General features: G+C 53.1%; 1 protein-coding gene across 8 annotated transcripts in view; it reads left to right on the top strand.

Moving 5' to 3' along the window:
• DLGAP4 (DLG associated protein 4) overlaps window positions 1–21,870 on the top strand; it is a gene marked incomplete at its 5' end in the record, with an annotated part of 92,393 nt that overhangs the window by 35,692 nt on the left and 34,831 nt on the right. For 7 of the 8 annotated variants that reach the window (XM_081257373.1, XM_081257372.1, XM_081257374.1 and 4 more), the window contains one exon: window positions 19,764–20,125. In XM_081257373.1, coding sequence (XP_081113499.1) covers window positions 19,764–20,125 — 362 coding nt within the window. Of the gene's footprint in view, window positions 1–1,121; window positions 1,214–19,763; window positions 20,126–21,870 lie in introns of those variants that run through there. The other variant, XM_081257375.1, reaches the window with a different exon arrangement.

Raw genomic sequence — 21,870 nt, 5'->3', positions numbered from 1 at the left:
TGCACTGATGATCCACACCTAGCCACGCTGCTCCCCTGGGGGGCAGAAGCTGGCACTTACAAAGCCCGACTGTGTCCGAAAGCCCACACACCAATGGTCAGGCAGCCCCGTAGTTAAGAGCATAGCCCTGGAGTCATGCTGCCGGGGTTCAGATCCTGAGCTGCCACCTGGAGCTGTGAGGCTTTAGCAAGTTGCCTAACCTCTCTGGGCCTCCGTTTCTTCACCTGCAAAATAGAGGTGATGGTATTACCTGAGTCACTGCGCGAGGACGAGAGAGAGAATGTGTGTGTGTAAAGCACTCAGGACAGTGCCAGGCACAGAGGAAGCACTTAAGAAATGTTTGCCCCTGCTCTTCTTGATATCCAAGGGGAGACAGAAGACTTGAAATATTTAAAGACTGTGCATGTCCCATGTCTGGCAAGATGCAGGTGCACTTGGTATTTGGAGAGGAGTTAATCATTCGCTGGCTCTTTGTTGAGTGTGGGGCTCTGATGGGGAAGATGCAGCGAATCAAGGCAGGCTTTAGAGAGGAGGTGACCTTCAGGACCTCAAAAGCTGGGTAGGCTCCAAGTGGATGGAGATTTTTAGGGGAGGCTTCCCTGGAGACGGGAGGGGAGGCAGGGGCTGGTTGTCCAGGGGCCTGGGGAGCTGAGATCAGGCTAGAGAAGCCTGCCCAGGGCCGTCAGAGTCCACCAGGCACTCAGAGTCAGGGTTTATCTCGGCAGGGTCATCACTACCTTGGGCAGTATCCTGCTGGGGACTGCAGTGAAGAGTCCGCTCTTGAGTGTGTTGTGAATACAGAAATAGTTCAAGGCTCTCCTGGAACTTTCTTGCCTTCCCAAGCTTCCCACGCTTCATGATGTGCCTGTTGGCCCTGCACAGAGCATGGTAGCAGTGAGGAGGTGTTTGCCTGTGGGGTAGGGGGAGCGGGGCTTGTCTGACAGCACCTGTAAAGGCAGGGCTGCCACTGCTACTGCTGCCCCAGCAGTCTTCTCAAAGGGGGTGCACGCAGCAGTGCGTGGGAACAGCCCAGGGGAAGAGGACTTGGGTTCATCCGCCAGCTCATCCCCACCCCGCCTCCACTTTCTTCCCAAACAATCAGCCATTCATCCCCGGTGCTGAGCCAGGGGAAGGAGAGGGAACAAGACAAACCTGGTCTCTTTCCTCATGGAGCTTGGAGATCTCATCCAGCTTGGAGACCCCATTCAAGCAGGTACAGACACACAGCATACCGTCTAATTGGGATGAGTCCTGGAGGAAACGTAGTTGCCGAGAGGGACTTTATTCGGAGAAGATGGGGAAGGCATCTCAGGGAAGGTGGGGTGGGGGATGGGAAGGAGGCAGTTAAGGCAGACTGGGAACAGCAGGGGGCAAGACCCTGAGGTATAAAGTGTTTGGTGTGTTTAGGGAACTGGGAGAGGTTCGGGTTATGTCTGGAAGGGTCTGCAAGGTCAGGCAGGGCCTGGCTGGGCTTGGCGAGCCTGGGTAGGTCTGAGGCCAACAGCTTTGCTCACCCAGAGGTGTGATAACGAAAGTATTACAAGTGATTTTTGTTTTAAAATTAACATCAGAGGGCTTCCCTGGTGGCGCAGTGGTTGAGAGTCCGCCTGCTGATGCAGGGGACACGGGTTCGTTCTCCGGTCTGGGAAGATCCCACATGCCGCGGAGCGGCTGGGCCCGTGAGCCATGGCCGCTGAGCCTGCGCGTCCGGAGCCTGTGCTCCACAACGGGAGAGGCCACAACAGTGAGAGGCCCGCGTACCGCAAAAAAAAAAAAAATTAACATCAGAGCTTCTGAATACTTACGTCGTCATCATTATTATTATTATCATCATCAGGTTTTCATACTGATCACTAGTCATCAAGAAAAGGCTTATTCAGCACTCCCTACTTATTGCTAATGCCCTTTCACATACTACTTCACAATTCACAAAGCCCTGTTGCTTCTGTTGCTGAGGGAGGCGGGTTGCAGTTATTACTGCTGTTTTTAGAAATGATGGAACAGAGAGGTAAAGTGACTTGTCCAGGGTCACACAGCTTAATCAAGATTTGAAGTCCTGATTCACTGCTCTTTCTGTTCTACCAACTGCTTTTGTTTAAGAACGCCAATGCAGAAGTTGCTATTTCTTTTTAGCCAGATTGCCATTCCAAAATGATCACAGTTTAAAAGTTTGGGTATAGAATGATGTAACAGTAATTGTGTTAGGGCAGTGGGATTAAAATCACTTTTTAACTGTTTTCTATAATGTTATACAATATATTTATAGTTCTTTTTTAAGTTTTAATTTTTTTAACCTCCACACAATCTCCCATCCAACTCCTTTCCAAGGTTCTAACACATCCATTTCTACCCTTGTAGACCTCCAGTCTTTTTGATTTTCTATTTGAATTCTTTCTTTTTCTTTTATTTCTATTCCCTGAATCTCAGGAAAGAGATTGTAGCAGATTATAAATCAGCCCCTGCTCACAAATACATTTAAGTCAAACCAGAAATCAAAAAATTCATGCTTAAAGTAGCTTTCAAATTTTATTTTGTGACTTCTGGATTTGGGGTGAAAAATCAGTTTAATAGCTGGGGCTCGTTTGTAGAGAGTTCCTCAGTAGACTCCGCACTAGCCCATTTTTTTAAACACCGTGTTAAAGTGCACATAAAAATTTACCACATGGACTTCCCTGATTGTCCAGTAGTAAAGGATCCGCTTTCCACTGCAGGGTTCAATCCCTGGTTGGGGAAGTAAGATCCCGCATGTTGCATGGCATGGCCCCCAAAAAAATTACCACTTATACTATTTTTAAGTGTGCAGTTCAGTGGTATTAAGTACACTCACATTGTTTTACAACTATCACCACCCTCCATCTCCAGAACTCTTTTCATCTTGCAAAACTGAAACTCTGTATCTATTAAACAACTTCCCATTCCCTCCTCCCCCACCCCCTGGAAACCACCCTTCTACTTTCTGTCTGTATGAATGTCACTACTCCAGGTAACTCATTCATTAGTCCATTTTAAGGAGGTATATTTGAAAGGGAGAGTAGGTTTCATCTGTAAATAATGAACTCTTGGTTAACTCTCCAAGTTAATGCACACTGCAACTCTCAGCTTTATGTGGCTGTGTTCCAGCAGAGTTTTTAAAAGGCTGCTCATCTCCCAGGAGGGCTTTTCCCACAGAGGCAGTGTTGGTTCCAGCACCCGTGGTGGCTGCGTGGAGCCTGGACACAGCTTCAGGATCCTTCTTAACACAGGCAGGTACTACCAATTAACCAGAAGTAGCACACCTGTTGGAACCTGTGCCGTCCACAACCTAGTGCAGTGCCCAACTTTTACAGATGGGTGTCAGTCCTAGGAGGGGAAGGGACCATTTGAGGGGCAAGTGATGTCACAGGTCTCTTTGTGAGAGAGGAAAAGGGCCTGGTAGGACAGCCCGAAGCCTGGGGAGGTGATCAGTATGCTTATAAAAACATCAGGGGCTTCCCTGGTGGCGCAGTGGTTGGGAGTCCGCCTGCCGATGCAGGGGACGCGGGTTCGTGCCCCGGTCCGGGAGGATCCCACATGCCGCGGAGCGACTGGGCCCGTGAGCCATGGCCGCTGAGCCTGCGCGTCCGGAGCCTGTGCTCTGCAACGGGAGAGGCCACAGCAGTGAGAGACCCGCGTACCGCAAAAAAAATAAATAAATAAAAATAAAGTGTAGCACAAATTGTAAGCGATCCTAAATAAACTGGGGGAATGGAATGTTTTAAAAAATAATAATAATAAAATAAAATAAAAACATCAGGGCAGAGCAGCTCCCAGAGGGGTAGAAGTTGTCAAGGTAAAGTCCGCTTTCTTCAGATGCTCTTTGGGATGCTGGCTTGGGCTTGAGGTCTTTTCTAGGGCTTCCCTGGTGGCGCAGTGGTTGAGAGTCCGCCTGCCGATGCAGGGGACACGGGTTCGTGCCCCAGTCCGGGAAGATCCCACATGCCGCGGAGCGGCTGGCCCCGTGAGCCATGGCCGCTGAGCCTGCGCGTCCGGGGCCTGTGCTCCGCAACGGGAGAGGCCACAACAGTGAGAGGCCCGCGTACCGCAAAAAAAAAAAAAAAAAGTGTATTCTAGTCAGAGTCTGCCAGCAGAAGGGAGAGACCAAATTTGTCTTTCTATGGTGATTTCTAAGCGTTGTAGGAATGTGTGTGTCAGCCTCCTTGTCAGCCAACTTGTATTTTTGTTGTGAGACTGGATGCTGTGAAGGTTGGGTTCTGGAGACTGAAACCTGGAAGGTTTGCACTCACTTAGCAGATAGAACACTTGCTGTGTGACGCTGAACAAATCCCTCAAACTCTCTGAGCCTCCATTTCCTCAGCAGCACAAGGGGCGATGGTGAAAACATCTCCTTGTGGGGATCAAATATAAGGACCTCGGACAGTGACTGGGCCAGGTCAGTAGCCAGCGATGCCTGAGCAGGCAATAAACACCGGTAACTATGACGATTAGTCGCTAATATTCAGCGAGTCCTTACGGTTGCGGGGTGCTGGTGACTTTCCCTTGGGGAGGTCTTCTTTTAAAAAGATCTTCCCAAATGTCACCATGTTGTGCTTTTAGAGGTAGTTGGGAGAAAACTCGAGTATGGAGGGTATGGAGGCGTGAGGGGTAGGCCTATAGTCCCTGCTTGTCCCTGCACCTCTGTCTTTTGCTTGCCAGGTCGCCCCTCACAGACTTCCCTACTGCTGCATTCTCAAGTCTTCCAGGGGAAGGCCCTGCAGACCTGTCTCACTTTTGGGGTGAAGTCAGGGACAGGGTCCCACGTCATAAGTGGCAGGAGGCATTTGCCTGGGCACCCCTTCTGGGTGCCACAGGCATGGGAACCTTGCAGTCACTGCCTTCAGGGGACTCAGGGTCTAAACGGAGAAGGAGAAGAGTAAACAGACCTGTAAAACAGTGTGACGACAGGGGCCTGTGGTACCTCTAAACCTGGGGCGTGACCCAGTGAGGGGTGCCTGGCAGGCGCGGAAGGACAGTCAGGGAAGGCTTGGAGGGAGTAATGCTGGAACGGAGACCCGGGAGAGGCGGTGGGATTAGGGAGGAGGAGGGGCAATGCAGGCCTTGCAAAGACCCGGGTGCTGGAAACATGGGGCGTTGCCATGAAGAGGGTGGCACAGAGAAGTTAGAGGGGTGCTTGGCAAGGCAGGGACACCAGAGGTCACTACCCTAAAATATTAGAATAGTGATACAGATGCGGCATGGGGTGGGGGTTGGCTGCGGTCCTCAGGGCACTGAACTTTCCTCACCTGCCCCAGGCCAGAAACCCCCAGCTTCTGGCGCGTGGAGTCCTTGGAAGGCCTAGAATTAGGCAGCTGCTCTGTGCGCCCCTTGCTCAGATATTTGGGCCCCTCAAGTGATTGTAATGATAGTTCCTCACCTGCCAAGCCCTTTCCCGCCTGTCTTCCCAAGAGAGTCTCACAGCAGCCCTAGGGCAGTGAACAAGGTGAGTCAGTATTGTTCCCATCTTACAGATGGGGGAGAGTGAGGCCCAGGGAGCCTTAGTCATACAGTGAGTGAGTGCAGGAACAGTGCTCACTCTCAGGGCCTCCTGACCTACAGGCCACTTCTGTAACTCAGCAGCAGGTACGGCGGGGGGCGGGGCGGAAGGGAAGCCAGTGTCGGCTGGTCTCTTGTTCTGAGGATGGGTTTATCATCTCAGGTGGGAGCTCTGTGCTGCCTGACTGTCCAGAGGAAGGTGTGTCAAGCCCTGACCGTGCTGCCTTCGACCTTAGAGTTAGTCCTCCCGTCATTTCCCCGGTAGCTAGGCCGTTTGAACCTCCTCCTCCCTCTCCTCTGCTAGTTGGTAACGATTCTCTGGAGGCAAAAAAAAAAAAAAAGAAAGAAAGAAATTGAACTGTGAATGTCACACACACAAAAATGATGTCTGATGTCACCTCCATTACTGAGTGTGAAGTAGGAAGGCAGAGAAAGAGCAAACATCTCAGGCCTGGAAGGAATCTTAAAGGTCACCCGCGGGGGCTTGAGTCCCTCCCTGCATCCGTCGTGCCTGTGTCTAGCCTAGCTGATCGCCTCCTAGGCAGCTCTGCCCCTTAGAAACTGCCTCCTTATAATGAGGCAAAACCTGCTCCCCCTTAACCCCCACTTTCCTGTCCCCCCTCTGGTTGTGCTGTAATGACCTGGACCACATGGACAATGTATGTGACAGTCTCCTAGGTATTTGAAGACAGTAGCCATGCCCTTCTGAATCCCCTCTTTTCCAGGCTACTACTCCAGTCTCTCTAAGCACCTCCTCCCTTGTGTTAGACTAGGCACGGCTCATGGCGCACGCGTGTCACACCCCATCTGTGGCAAATCTGTGACAGACGTCACCAATCAGTCGCAGCACTCTTGTTCAGTCAGTCCCAGGCTTTCTCCTGCAGTAGTCTATGCGGCTATGCCCAGTCGGTGGAGTTTTACTTTATTGTGAGTTTCTTGAGGTCTGAGGACTACGAACACTGGGTGGGTCCCTAGTGCCCACCCAGAGCCCAGTGCGTGGCCTACTTGTCGTAGTGGGAGGATGGATTAGAGACTTCTCCCTGTGCGACTGCCCCTTGTCATCGGGCTCCAGTTTGGCAGTGTCCCTTGTCCAGAATCGCCAACAGTACCCACATCATTGTCCAGAGTTCAGCGGGGCTGCCCCGTCCCTGGTCCTGCACCTTCTCTGTCAGTGTAGCCTCAGACCGTGTCTGTGATCAACTAGAGTCGCTAAGACATTTTCCCACGTGTCTGTTTTCTGTGTAGTTGTCCAAGTTGGGATCCTGAACTCAAAATCTTAATATAAGCTCTGAGGACGGGGCCCTTGTCCCTGTCCCCAGGCCTGGCACCAGGGAAGGCGGCCTGTCCTGGGCTGACCTGAGCTGAACTCAACGGCTTTCCCCATTCACTTCTGCTCTGTTCATTTCAAACCATCTCTTGGCCGCGCAGGGTTCTTGGCTCCGGGTTCTGACACCTGATATGCCACCTGTCACTGCAGGCACAGTGAATGAGCCTGTTAACACCGTCTTTCTATTCTGGGATCCGCTTGGTCATTCACAACAATGAAAGAGGCCAGCAATCGAGGTGCACAGGGCCTGGCAGTGTCTGGATGTGGGCCCCTGTGACAGCTTGTAAAAAGCCAGGCTTTTGTGACCCATTACTAGGGTTTGACATCAGCCCTCCAGAAGTGAGGGTGGTTTATTTTTTTTTATTTTTTTTTATTTTTTGCGTTATAACAAATTAAATCAGTTATACATATACATATGTTCCCATATCCCCTCCCTTTTGCGTCTCCCTCCCACCCTCCCTATCCCACCCCTCCAGGCGGTCACAAAGCACCGAGCTGATCTCCCTGTGCTATGCGGCTGCTTCCCACTAGCTATCTACCTTACGTTTGGTAGTGTATATATGTCCATGCCGCTCTTTCACTTTGTCACAGCTTACCCTTCCCCCTCCCCATATGTGAGGGTGGTTTTTGAGGCTCTTTCTTCGAAGTAGTGCTTCCCAGGCTGGGCTCCTGGCACCTTAGGGCTTTGGAAAGACCACAACAAGGTCCACATGCTAGAGCCAGTATTTAAAAAGCCAAATCTTGGATTCTCCACCCTCGCCCCCCACTCCTCCACCAGGCCAGACAGGGGCTGTACACGTCAAGTTTTTGTGCTGGACTGGAACCACCGTAACAACCCTGTAACTCTGGCCATCTTCTCCTCATCAGCTCTCCTTAGTAGTGTTTATAGCTTTAATGTACGAGAAAATCATGATTCAGGAACTGCTGCTTGGAAGCTGGCGTCTCTTTCAAGCTTGGACTCCCAGGGGTGGTGGTACTAAAGTATCCTGAGGGGTAGGGTAGGGGCCTCAGCAGAGCTGCTGGCAGAGTTGGCTCTGCCGGCAGGTCTCTGGGGATAAGTAAAAGGACATTTGCAGCAGATTCCAGCACAGGACGGGCGGCGAGGGGTGAATGTTGCCTGACAGGTTGCTTACTGGATATGGTTGCAGTATTCGTGGAAATGTTTTTTGAGAAACAGCATGCCGTCTGGGGTCCCCTGGTCAGGGGCTGGAGGAGGTGGGGCTCAGCCACAGGTGGGTGCCTCCCTGAACGCCTGGAGCTGGTGGTCTCCAGGCTGGGAGTCCGGGGGGCAGAGGGAACACACCCACACTCAGAGCCCCAGGCAAGGTCCCTGCTTGCCACCTGATCCTCGGGGAGTACATTTGCCTTTCTGATCCTCAGTTTCCTCATTTGTACTATGGGGAGGTTGAATTAGTCTGGTGGATCCCAAAATACCGTATGGAGGGAAAAAAAGAAAATGGAGGTGCTCTGAGGGCCCTGGCGGGGAGTAGGAGTCAAAAAGCCTCCCCAGGCCCTCTTGAGGGCCCCCTGAACCTGGTTTGAAAGTCACTGGAATTACTATCTCCTCGGACCCTAGAATTCGGAGGTTTTCACATCCTCGTTCCAGTCCCAGTATGCCATCAGCCAGCTGTGTGACCTGGGACAAGTGGCCTCACCTCTTTGGGCTCTGCCTTGAGGCTGCAGTGAGATTTAGCCAAACTGGGGAAGTCCTGAGTTACTGGGAAACCACGTCAGGGGTTCTGGTGTTTCTGGTGGAGGGTCAGAGTGTCCAGGACTGCACATCCAGAAGAGAAGGGCCTGAGGAAGGGCGGTGGGTGGCAGTGATCACAGGCAGGGCGGGCCGCCTTTTTCTTCCACGTGCTGGGGTTCTGGTCCAGGGGCACCAGGCCTCTGACCCCATGGCCAGCAGAGCCAGAGGCAGCCACCATCTAACCCACTCAGAGGATATCGCCAAACCCTGCGTGAGGACCCAAGATTAGGGTCCTGACTGGGGAACTGGCCTGGCCAGAATCTCAGCCAGGCCCTGCTAAGTGCACCTAACTCCAGCCCTGGTCAGTGTGGTGAAGCAGCAGCTACAAGTGCTGGCTCTGGAATCAGAAAGCCTGAGCTCAAATCCTGGCTGTGTGACCTGGGGCTGTTCACTTCTCTCTGGGCCTCACTTTTTTCCTCTTTGAAGTGGGAGTGATGGGCCTGGTGAAGAGTTGATGAGCCAATACAGTTCAAGCTTTTCATGCTAGGCCATTTCACGGCCAGCCCTCAGTCAGGGGAGATGCCCGGGAGCTTGTGAAGTCTCCTGACCGGCAGCTTCCTGTCCTCAGAGAATCAGCTGACCTGAACTGTGGGTCTGGAGGGCATTGCTTAACCCCGTCCTCCGTGGGAGCACCTCTGGCCTGAACGTGTCAGGACAGAGCCACCTCATACCTTTGACCCCAACTGGTGTGTGAACAGGGCTTCTAAGGAGCAGCTGTCTCTGGAGGGGGTGAAGGGTGTTGTCCCAGCAGCCAAGCTGGTCCCTCTCAGGCAGCTGCTCCAGGCCCATGAAGGGGGGCGGCCATCTGTGCTCTGGATGGGGCTCTCCCACCACCTGCGCCCTGGTGCCAAGAGCCTGCAAGCAGAACTGGCCTGCCGACCAGAAGGGGCTTCCCTGCTTTTGCCCAACAGACCTGAGACACCACCAGAAGGGCCTCCTGCTGCCTCGATTTCAAGGTTCCCAAGGGTCTCCTGCCTTTCCAAGGGGGAGGTTCTTGTGGACTGGCTTCCTGGGGAGCAGGGGGAGAGGGTCTGGAGCTTCAGAAGGAGCAAGGAGGTCTGAGGACAGCTGTTCCAGCAGTCACAAACCTGTGTGCCATGGGCCACGTTAGCAGGCAGGCACGTACCTGCCCAGTGTTTTTTAAAACTTAGAATTAACTAACTCCACTTTTAAATTTAGAGGTTTTATTTATTTATTTTTAAGGCCAGATTTCTGGCTTCTCTCACCCAGGTCTCCACATGACAGCTGTGGGCCAGAGGGGTTAGATGCATGGTCTCCTGTAGACACTTAAACTCGTGACACCCATTCAAGGCCAACCCACTTAGCTGGGGAAACTAAGACCCAGAAAGGATTAGACCCTGTGCAAGGTACACAGTCGACCACAGCCTCACAGAGCACGGCCACTGTTAAAAGCTAAAAGCCTGTTCTCTCATCTATAAAACATCAGTGATGATTATCTCCCCTCCCAGGCCTGTGTCTGGAATAAAGTAGTACCTGGCCCAGGACTCACTCAGTCATGATTCCTTTAAATCTGTACATATGATATGCCTTGCCTGGAAGATGTTGCCGGAAGCACTGCTTACTTTCTTTCTCTGCCACCTTTCAGAAATGGTTATTTTTCAAATTGTTTCTGATGCCCAGTGCTTAGGGTTTATTGAGCTCTCGTTCCCACAGCTTCATTGCTGAACTTCAAGCAGAGCTGCTCCAAGCTCTACCTCCTACCATATTATGCTCCTATAGAGAGAGAGAGAGAGAGAGAGAGAGAGTGAGAGAGAGAGAGAGAGAGAGAGAGAGAGAGAGAGTGTGTGTGTGTGTGTGTGTGTGTGTGTGCGTGCGTGTGTGTGTGTGTGTAGGCTGACCTGAGGGAGCTTTTCAAAGCGCCATTAGATTCCGACTCAGAGTCAGGAGTAAATCATTCTTCCCTGAGCTTCAGTCGACCCAACTGTCAAATAGGGGGTTGTTCATTAATTCAATAAATACTTACTGAGCCCAGCCATGTATCGGGCCTGGTGCTGGGAAAGCATCTTAATTCTATAAGGTATTCAGGATCCCCACCCTCAGGAATCTATATTAGATACTCAGGATCTCTGTCTGGTAGGGGAGAGAGACAAAAGACAAGTGAACCAGTAAGTTGATCAGTGCTCGATGAAATAAACAGGATCCTCAAAGAACAGCAACTTTAGACAGGGTGGTCTGGGAGGCCCTCATTGAGGACATGACCCCTGAGCCGAGACCTGAGTGGGAAGCAGAGATGAGAGCAGGATGGGAAGGAGTAGGTGTCAGAGGTGGGGGTGGGGATCATCTCAGACAGGGAAACAGCAGGTTCAAAGGCCCTGAGGTCTGCGCATGCTTGGAGTGTTTGAGGAATAGCAGTGTGACTGGAATGGAATCAACAAGGGGAAAGTGCAGGAACTGAGGCTGGAGAAGGGGGCAGTGCCTGTAGTAGGCCAAGGTGGGCAACTTCATGGAGTGGGGAGCCTTTGAAAAGCTTTAGAAAAGGGAAGCATTAATCCAATTTGTACTTTAAAAAAACTCCTCCGGCTGCTTTCTGGAGAGTGATTGTGGGTGAGTTGGGTCACCGACAAAGCAGGGAGGCCAGAGGGTAGAGAGTGGAAACCTAGACCAGGGTGGTGGGGTAGAGAGAAGCCCGGCTCTGTGACATGCGCTTTTGTTGGGGAGGGGCAAAGCCTTACAGATGGGGGAGGCCTGGGAAGCAGGGGGCAGGACTCCCCAGGCTTCTGGAGTGTGTAATGGAGTGCATGGGGATCCCCTCTCTAGGAGAGCAAGGCCGACGGCGGGGAGGAGAGGCTCAGATTCATTCTGGACACACTGAGCTTGAGATGGCCTTGGCACTTCACGCAGAGCTGCCTGGTGTGCTGGGCTATTGAGAAAGGAGGCGATATGCCCTTCCAGCTGCAGTCAGGTCTGCGCGCTGTAAATCCTCTGACTGCAGGCCAGTTTGGAGGGACTTTGTGAGGGATGCTGTGGGCAGGAAGAAGATACCACCGTTCCTGGTGTCCAAGCGGCCCCAGGAAGCCACGGACCCTGTCCGAGAGGAGGCAGCCCTCTCTCAGGCCTCCCTGGCTTCCCTTCACGAGCTAAATTACCTAAATGGCCACTTTGCTGAGCCATGCCCTGCTCAAATCTGTCCTCCCGTGCCTTGGGCTGTGCTGCCTTGCTCCTTTGCTCGGAGCGTCCCTCCACTTGAAAGCCCTGCATTTCCTTGCCCCTCAGTGACTCTGGTCCATCCTGCTGGACCCAGTCAACCTTCATGTCTTCCAGAAAGGTCCCTAGCTGTCCCCCAAAAGGTGATCACTCTCTCCTTCATCGAGAAACCGTGGTAAATGGAATCATAGGGGCCACCCCAGGATTACAAACATCTTCATGTCTGCCATCTCTTTGAATTCTACCCAGAGCACATTGGGAGTCACACCCCATTTTCTGGGTGAAACAGTTGACATGTTCAAGGCTGTTGCCTCTACATGACCCTTATGGAGTTGGCACAGTGGGTGGGGCATAGGGTAGGGGTCAGGCTTCAGGCAGCCTGGGTTCAAGCCCTGGCCCCAACACTGCCTGGCTAGAAGGTGAGCTTGGGCGAGTCTCCCCACCTCTCTGAGCCTCATCTGGAAAACAGGGCAATGAGAAACCTACCTCACACATCTGTTCTGAGGGTTCATTTGGCCAAAGTACAATCCATTCTCGTTATTCACGGTGCTTACATCCATAATGTCTCACAGACACTGAATTAGCTAATACTGAACCATTGCTCCTATGGGAAATGCAGAGTCCCTGCGTTTCCACCCGCTACCAGCACAAACCACCAAGGTTTCTGTTAAAGATACCTTATTTAATATATTGTTGATTTATTAACACTGATCTAGGCACTGTAACTCAAGCCCGAGCAAAGCTTATCTGACACACGTGTTTTCTCCATAAGGCACATCACAACCTTCTTGCACTTAGGAACACTGGACAACACTTCAGCACTATACTTGGGGGCCATTTCAAGCAGAGAAGTCACCACCAACAAAAAAACACACAAAAATGTGAAAGCACAGCACTAAATAGACCAGGAAAAGGGTGCTTGTTTACAGTATGAGCTGAAACAAGAAGGCAGTGTTGCCTTGTTCAGCCTCAGCTGGGAACCTGTGTGTTGGGAAACTCAGATTTTCAGGTTCTGCTCATGTCTGCAAGTGGCTGCAAAAAAAGCCCCACGAGTATGAGTCTTAGTAAGTAGGCAAATTCGCAGATACAGAATCATGAAGAATGAGGGCTGAGTGTAGCTGGAGTGCTTGCTCAGTAGCACTGTTAACTTTGGCACTGATACCAACAGGAGGGCATCCCGAGGGCACCCCTTCTGGGCAGGGCTCCAAGGGTGTGGCCGGACTCCCTGAGCTTTGTGGCTCTGTCTTTCCCAGACACCTTTGTAACCTCTTGGCTCCTATGGACTTCGGGGTCTGAGGCAGGTGCAAATTCTGGAAGCCCTGAGTGCCCCCACTGAAGGGCTTGTTCCACTTCCACTGGGTGGGTGGTGGCACCATTGGAAGGTTTCAGTGCAGTGGCGTGATTGGATTCCTCAAGTGGCCCACGGGCCAGGGTGGAAGAGGGACAGGAAAGGTAAGATAGGAGGGTGAGGGGCCAGGGAGCAGCGGTGTGGGGCGTCTAGGGGAGGCTGGCTCTAGAGGAGGGGAGAAGGGAAGGATGGGGAGGCAGGTAGGGAGCCCCTGGTTGTGGGCAGTGGGGAGGAGCCCCAGGAGGATGCTGGGGTAAGAGGTGCTGCCAGTCTCTCTTGCTGGCGTTTGAAATTGAAGTTTGATGTTGTTACTCTTTTTTTCCATAATTTTATTTTTATTTATTTATTTGTTTGTTTGTTTTTATTTATGGCTGCGTTGGGTCTTGGTTTCTGTGTGAGGGCTTTCTCTAGCTGTGGCAAGCGGGGGCCACTCTTCATCGCGGTGCGCGGGCCTCTCACTATCGCGACCTCTCTTGTTGCGTAGCACAGGCTCCAGACGCGCAGGCTCAGTAATTGTGGCTCACGGGCCCAGTTGCTCTGCAGCATGTGGGATCTTCCCAGACCAGGGCTCAAACCCGTGTCCCCTGCATTGGCAGGCAGATTCTCAACCACTGCGCCACCAGGGAAGCCCCCTGATGTTGTTACTCTTAAGGTACAGTGAGGGGGGTGGGTTCCAGGCTGGCAGAGGGGGAAAGTAGAGGGCACATGGGCCGTCAGCAGGAAAGTGGCTCTGAGAGGTCAGTCTGTCCCCGATCCTGACTTAGCTGCTTGGAATTCTCTCCCAGCTTTCCCTGCTTTGGGGGAAGAAACAGGGAAGGAGGGAGGAATTTGAGGCTAGGTGGGCGGGAGCCGTGAGTTCTGCTTTAACCGTAGCACACAAGTGAGCTCCCCGATTTAGCTGCGTGGTTTGACAGGTTACTTGTCGGGTGAGAGAAGGAGGGCTCTTATAGGCTCTCAGCCCTTCCTCCGACAAGCCGGGCAGAGCCAGCAAAGGAGTTTAGCGGGTTCTGGCTCTGAGGCCAGCTCCATTCACGTGGGGTCTTGCATGGGTCCGCTGCCTCTTTTGTAAAGCCTGCAGCCATGGCTCATACACTGTTTAGGCCGCTTCTCCTTCAGCACCCCTGCCAAGCTCGGGCCCTTGGGAGCCAGCAGACGTGAGGACTGGGCTGGGCCTCCAAGGCACTTGCAGGAGGCTAGCATGCTGGGGCTGCTGGGGAAATGGAGCCACAGCCAGTACTCTGAGCACCTGAAGCTCTGATTGGCCGTCTTATACACCTTGACATTAAAAAAACAAGATGTGGAAACCAATGCATTCTGACCTGAAAAATAGAGTTTGCAGGATAAAATCTAGGGCAGAAGGCGGAAATGAGACAAAGGGAGCTTCTACTTAGAAGAAGCAAGGACTTGTGCACAGTGGGGCAGGGAGGCTGGGCTGGATGTCTGGGGCCGGGGGCAGGTGGCATCACACAACCAGCTTCTGTCTGAGCCTTGGCGTGAGGGACCGGCATGGCCAAGGTGAGGGCAGGGAAGCACGCGGCCCCCGGGCACAGCTGTGCAGTATGCAGACAATGCTTTGTCTCAGCGATGTTTCACTCAGGATCTTTAAAAATATGCACAAGGACCAGCTGGAGGAGGCAGTCACCCTGGAGTGACTGTCACCCCCAAGCTTCCTGGGCAAATCCGAAAGTTTTCCAAGAGTGAATGGACAAAGAGTTGGACCCATATGCCATTTTGGTGTAAATTGTGGCACATAGAATGTCTCCCCAGGGCAGGGAGGACCGCAGTTACATCCTGGCTGGGCCAAAATCTTGGGTCTTGGGGGCACTTGCTTCCCTCTAAGGTTTAATTGGCAAATGATGGTTGTGCACCCTCCAGACTGGGGACCGGCTGCTGACCTGCATGGGACACACGTTCGGTCGGAGACCTGGCCACAGCCCTGAGTGCTCCAGAGGAGAGGGTCAGACTCTGCCTGGGCCAGAAAGGGCTGAGAGTGGAGGGACTGGCCGGAGGACGGGAAGCATGAAGGATGCGCAGAGGGGTTCTGGCAGGAACGGTGCATGTGCAAAGGCTTTGGCGCCTGAAGAGTGTGGTGTGTTTGCACAGGGTGTGTGGGTTCTGTGAAGCTGGAAGGGGCATGCTGAGCGGGTGGGAGGGCAGGAGGTGAGGCTATAGGGATGGGTGGGTGGGACCAAGCAGAAAGGGCTCCACATTTGAGATGGGACTAGAACCTTGGGTTCTAAAGTGCTGGGAGCCTTCACTATGGCTAAATCTTGATTTTTGGCAACCGAGGGGTTTTTGTAACAATGATGAGGTTCTTCTTCTTATTCAACAGATATTTATTGAGAGCTTTCTATGCTTGAGATATTACCCTGGGCCCGGGACACGACCTGCTGTGCCAAGACAGACAGAGCCCCCAGCCGCCTCAGGCCTGTAACCATCAGCAAGTAAACGCCTTGCTGAGCTGATGACAAATGTGATGGGCACTCTGATGGAGATCCTGGGTGATGGGAGAGTAGGGAGCAGTCAGGGGAGGCCTCCTAGAGGAAGTGACACTTGAAACATGTGAGGTGCTGAGAGAAGCCTTCCAGGCAGAAAGAACAGCTTGGGTAAAGGCCCCGAGGTGGGAGGAAGTGTGGTGGGCGTGAGGAACACAGACTGCCTGGATTGCCACGTTGGAAGGGGCTGGGGGAGGTGTTGGCCTATATTTCTTGGCATTTCATGCCTGTGAAATGAGAGCTGTCCTGTAGATTTGGGCCCCATCCCCCTGCCCTGGGGGGGACAGTGCTTACAGCTGAGAGATGCCCCGAAATCCTCTCCATTAGTCACACCACTTGTCTGGCTGTCACCTGTGCCCCAGGAGACATAGAGAATCCAAGATGAGTTCACTTTTTCTTCTTTCACATCTGGCCATCTGGCCAGGCCTCCCTCTAGTTCACTTTCTCTCTAATGAGTGGCTGCGTTAGCAGGACTCTGGCCTACACAACCCTGAGAGAGAGGCTGGAGGGTCAGTCCTCTGTCCAGGCCGTTGGACAGTCCCATTATCTCCTGGGTGGGGCAGGTCCCTGCACAGACTGACTCCTCCAGGCCAGTGTTAGCCCCACCACAGGTGGGGACAAGGACCCTGACTGGGGTCACACGGCCTCTGCCAGGCTTAGAGCCCAATTCTGGGTCCTCATGCTCACTGCCACCCCCTTTAGGGGCATGTTCCCCCACTTAAACATCTTGAGCAGATTAGGACTTCGCTTTCCTAATCTGGAGCAGAAGACTGCACTGAAGCTTTCTTGGGATATTTAGGCCAAACAAACAAACAAATCCTGAAATCCCCAATGAGTCGTGTCTCTGCTGGGCTCTGGTGGTCATGGGCTTCAATGGGCTGCTCTACATGTCCAGCTCTTGGGGGAGACTGCCCCTGGCTGGTCAGAGAACCAGTCCAGCCTCCCCACCAGTGGCTGGGGAGTGTTAAAATTTTGGCTCACCCCCTGTTCTCCAGGCCTGTCTCCCTCTGTACCAGAAACTATTCAGAGCCATGCCAGCACTGGGCTGTCTGAGCCTTGACCTCTGTGATGTAGCCTATGTAATCACTCCCTGTGGCCACACAACTGGTATATGACAGAGCTGGGGTCTAAACTCAGGCTTGTCTGGTTCTCTGCTGCCTTCTGGCTTTTGGATCCTCACTACCAAAGGAATGACTCAAATGGTAGAATTTCAGGCAATGGGGAGGAGGGATTCCTAGCAGGAGTCTCCCTTTCAGTCACAGTGAGGGGAGCCTCCATACTTACCCTTAAATGAGAGCATAAATGGGAAAATGCTTTGAGTTAGTCAAGAGCTATGTGAATACGGTGTGCTGTTAGAACTCCTCCACCCCCACTGAACAGATAAAGGTACTAAAAAGTTCACTGGGGGACAGGGACTTCGGTGAGGCATTGTCGGGGCCTGGAAGCCAGGCCTCTGCCTTTAGTCTAGGCCCCTCCTCCTCCAGCAGTCAGGCCTCAGCTTGGATGTGCCCCTGCACCCTGGCACCAGAGTCCAGCAGGATGCTGAGGGGCACAGTGGTCAGTGAAAGCCTCAGACACCTGCAGCCCCAGCCCAGCAGAGGGGCGGGCCTGAGGCCTGGGGAGTGGAGTGTGGTGGGCTGTGCAGCCGAACAGATGTGGTTGTCACTTGCTGTTAGCAACTCTGGGCAAGTTATCTAACTTTCTGAGCCTCGCGTGCCACATCTTTAAAATGGGCACAATCATATCCCCACCTCACAGAGTCACCGTGGGGTATAAATTACAAAGCCATAAAGCTGCTGAGCACAGCTCAGTAAGCCGCCCAGCTTTCGGCTGTCAGCCTGTGCCTTACAACCAGCTGAACACAGGAGCTCATCTTCCAGAGCAGGCCTGTCCCTTTCCACGGGGCAGGGCCCTGGAGGGTCCTCCCACAGACCGAAGCCCCGCCTCCTGCCCCTGCACCACCCTTCTTGGGTTGGGGAGTCAGAGACTGTGGGTGTGTCTGTTTGGGGGGATCCCTGAGCAGAACTGGGAAATTTTGAACAGAGGAAGAACAGTGCTCTGAGCTCCCAGAGCAGTTAGTCACCTAGACTAGGTCAAGCACAAGACACGGCTCCCAGCTCCTGGGCTTTTTCTACTGTGGCCTCTATTGCTGTTGAAGTAGTTGTGTCATGGCTGTTCCTCTGCTGATGGGGGCTCCTAGCTTTCCTGGACCCCAGTACAGGGCCTGGCTTAATACATGTCTATCAGGTGAACAGACAGATGGATGGGCTTTTTATATTACATTTTTTATTGTTAGGTAATTGTATATAATTTACATACAGTTGTAGGAAGTAATACAGAGGGATCCTGTGTACCGTTTACCCAGTTTCCCTCAATGGTAAAATCTTGCAAAACTGTAGTATAATTATCATAACCCGAATATTGACATAGGTACAACCCACCAATCTTACTCAGATTTCACCATTTTCACTTGTATCACCTTGTGGTTTTTTAGTTTGATGCAGTTTCACTGCATGTGTAGGTTCATGAATCTACCACCACAGTCAAGATATAGAACTCCCATCACTTTGTACACACTGGGGTCCTCCCTGTCGCCCCTGTATAACCAAATCCCTCCAGCCTCCCCATCACTCTCTCCCCCTAGTCTCCCCACCAACCACTAATGTGTTTCCATCTCTATAATTAGGTCATTTCAAGAATGCTTTATAAATAGAATCATGTGGTTTGTAACTTTTTGAGATTGCTTTTTCCCTCCTCGTAATTCACTTGAGATTCATCCAAGTAGTTGCTTGTATCAGTGGTTCATTTCTTTTTGTTTCTGAGTGGTGTTCCGTGGTCTGGGCGCACCACAGCCATTCACCCATTGAGTGGTAGGTCTCTCGGTGAGCTTGTTTCCACTTTTGGCTTATATCAAATAAAGCTGCCATGAACATTCCTGTATAAGTTTTTTGTGAATGTGTTATCATTTCTATGGGATAAATGCCCAAGGTGCACTTGTTGGGTTGTATGGTAATTGCACGTTTAGTTTTCCATGGTTGTATCATTGTATATTCCCACCAGCCATGAATGAGTGATTCCATTTTTCCACATCCTCGCCAACATTTGGTGTTGTCACCGGTTTTTATTTTGGTCATTCTGATGTTTGTGTAGTGATATCTCACAGGAGCAGATGAATGGATTCTGCTGTGCCTTGTCACTGCCCCTGTGGCACTGGGCCTCATTTTGAGGGTCTCCACTGAGCCATCACCGTCACCGTGATTGGCAGTCCCTTGAAGGCAAGGCTTAAAGCCACTCCTCTGGCTCCTCTTCAGGCCCGGGCCTCAGCCGGGGAGAGGCTCGTTTCAGTCCTCACTGGGGAAAGGGCAGTTGGAGTTAAGATGCTGAGAAAAGCCGCTGGATGTGACCCAGCCCCTCACAGCAAGTAGCTACTGCTGTTTGAAAAGCACCTCCTGTTTCAGCACAAAAAGTTCAGCGTTTACGAAGCCAGCTTTGAGCCAGCCCTGGGCCAGATTCAGAATGGGACTCTGAGACACCAACTCCCACCTGTGGCGGGTCCTGGTTCCCTGAATCGTGGTGGAGAACAGAGAGTCTGACTGGGCGTGATGGAGTCTTGGGGGAGGTAGACTGGTGTGTGGGGTTTTCACATAACAAGGTGAGGGGTGGGGTGGGAATGGCAAGATGTGGGAAAGGACAGCTGAGCCCTGAAGGATGTGTTGGTCTCTGACCAGACAGGGAGAGGGCATCCAGGCAGAGGAAGCAAGGGTGGCGGGAAGGTAGGGAAGGAGGAAAAGACCTGGGCAGGGGAGTGGCAGGTCTCTCGGTGAGCTTGAGGACAAGTGAGGTTAACCGTTCCTTAGCTGTCCTGACCGTCACCCTGCTGTCACCGTCCAGCCCACGCCCCGGATGGATACGACCTTTGTGTGGGACTCAGGTGGAGGGTGGTGGGCATCCCCCACTAGACTTGGCCTTGGCTCAGCATGAAGGTGGGCAGGGCCTGTGTCTCTCTGTCTTGGTCATTGCTGTGTCTGACCCCCATTCTCCTGCTCCAGAAATCCTCACCGACACCTAGGCCAGAGCTAGGGTCGGGTCAGGTAGGGCCTCAGCCCTGAAAGGGGCTCGAGAGGGCTGGGGCCTCACCTTCTCCCCTGCCCTCCTCTCACCCATCTGCAGGTTCATCATGCCTAGTGGCATATAAGAAGACCCCGCCACCGGTCCCTCCACGCACCACATCGAAGCCGTTCATCTCCGTCACGGTCCAGAGCAGCACCGAGTCTGCCCAGGACACCTACCTGGACAGCCAGGACCACAAGAGCGAAGTGACGAGCCAGTCCGGCCTGAGCAACTCGTCAGACAGCCTGGACAGCAGTACCCGACCGCCCAGTGTGACACGGGGCGGAGTCACCCCAGCCCCCGAGGCCCCTGAGCCACCCCCAAAACATGCAGCTTTGAAGAGCGAACAAGGGACGCTGACCAGCTCCGAATCCCACCCTGAGGCCATTCCCAAAAGGAAACTGTCATCTATAGGAATACAAGTAGGGGCCCCTTTCGCACTCTGTCCTCGGCCCACGCCGTGCACCTGCCTGCGTGTAATTACATCTGGTGGAGGCCCACTAGGTCTCTTGGGCAAAGGTGGTTTGTCTGTTTTGGGGGGTCGGCCCCAAGTGGCCAGACCAAATTCCACCCGTAGTCACGTCTTCCTCACGTTTGCCCAAATATGCTGTGGGCTCTGCAGCTGCGGGCAGGTGTCCCTGCTCCAACGATGGGTTGTCCCAGTGAATGTAGTTACACTCAGCCAGCCATCTCCTGTCCACTGTTTGCCTGTCCACTGTCTGTCTGTTCACTCCACCCTTTGCCCTGGCAGCCGACGCGTGGGAGGCGGGACTGGCCTAACAGTTCTCTGATCCAAGGTCAGCTCCGGTGCGGAGGCCACAGCCCCGCCTGGCGGTGGGAGCAGCATGGAGCGTAGACGCCGAGGGCCAGGGGCCCAGGACTCAGGGCCCTGGAGCCTTGGGGGTTGCTCAAGGGGAACTTTGCCCAGAGCCCTCTCGGGCCTTGGGGACAGGTAGGTTGCTTGAGGTACCAGGCCCATGTCAAATTGAGAAGTGGGATGTCGGTCCCAATGCATCCCTCTGTGAGAAAGGATCCAGGCAGATAATTCCCTGGGACCAAGTGGCCAAAGCCAGCAGACCCTTCAGGAAGCCAGGCTCACTGTGTGCCCATGGCTGGGGCACACAGCAGGGCAGGGTGCGCCAGCTTCCCCTCCACTGCTTCACTGCACCTCCTGCATGCACTTAACCTCAGTAATCTGTCTGCTGTTAGCTGAGCGGGGAGAACTTGGGCCCTGCCTTGCAGCTTTCAAGAGTTGCTCTAGATCCAGACTAAAGTGGAGCATACTCAGGGCAGGGAGGGAGGGCAGCTACAGTGAGCTAAGAGCCTGGGGGAGGCAGAGCCCCTCCAAACCCAGAGGGCGATCAAGGAGGTCCGGGTGGTGTGCATTGTGGCTTAGATCGGACAGGATCTCCGTTTCCCCAGCCACCCCTGCGCAGTTGGGCATGGCTGAGTACATGACGAAGCACCAAAATTACAGAAGGAACATGGGACTCAAAGCGGGGCAGAATGGACCAGAGATGGCTCACTGGCCGATTTCTTGCACTTGCCTCTTGGAGAGGAAAAATTTTGGCACATATACAAGAAGAAAGTCGGCCAGGAGACTATTCTGTTTTCTGGGGTCCTTCATAAGGGGTCCAGCCCCTGTCCTGTACAGCTCTCAGGAGAGATTCTAAGGAATACAGAAAATAGTCTGGTCGCAAGGTCTTTGTTTGGGCAGCCCCACCCTGTCCTTGGGCAAACCGGATGTTCTTATCTTTCCAGAAGACCTGAGAGAGAGTTAGACTCACCCTGATCCTTTCACTCAGAAGTTCACACGGGGCTGAGTACTCTGGCTCTTGGGCCCATCCAGGCTTCTCCCCCGGGTTCACCCCACCCCGACTCCATGCTCTCCAGGCAGCTTCTTGAGATCCGGTGATGCTATAGCCTCTGAGCTGGGTCTTGCGGAAGGAGAAATGCAGCTGCATCCCCATGGCAAGGAGGAGCCTGGTGCTCAGTTCCTACCGGGGAAAGCCTCCCTGGCCTCTGTGAAGCCAAGAGACGAGAGTCTCCTCTTTCCAAGGACACCCCTACAACTCTCGTCCCACCCCTTGGTGCCTCGAGCCCTGGGTCAAGTGTGTGTTCTCCCTCATTCGTGAGTGGTGGCGGAGGGGCTGACCTGGCTGCTCCG

The sequence above is a fragment of the Mesoplodon bidens genome (genome assembly GCF_964165515.1).
Source record: "Mesoplodon bidens genome assembly, chromosome: 15".
Taxonomy (NCBI): domain Eukaryota; kingdom Metazoa; phylum Chordata; class Mammalia; order Artiodactyla; family Ziphiidae; genus Mesoplodon; species Mesoplodon bidens.
Note: the sequence above shows the minus strand (reverse complement) of the source record. Positions and strands in the feature narration are given on the sequence as shown.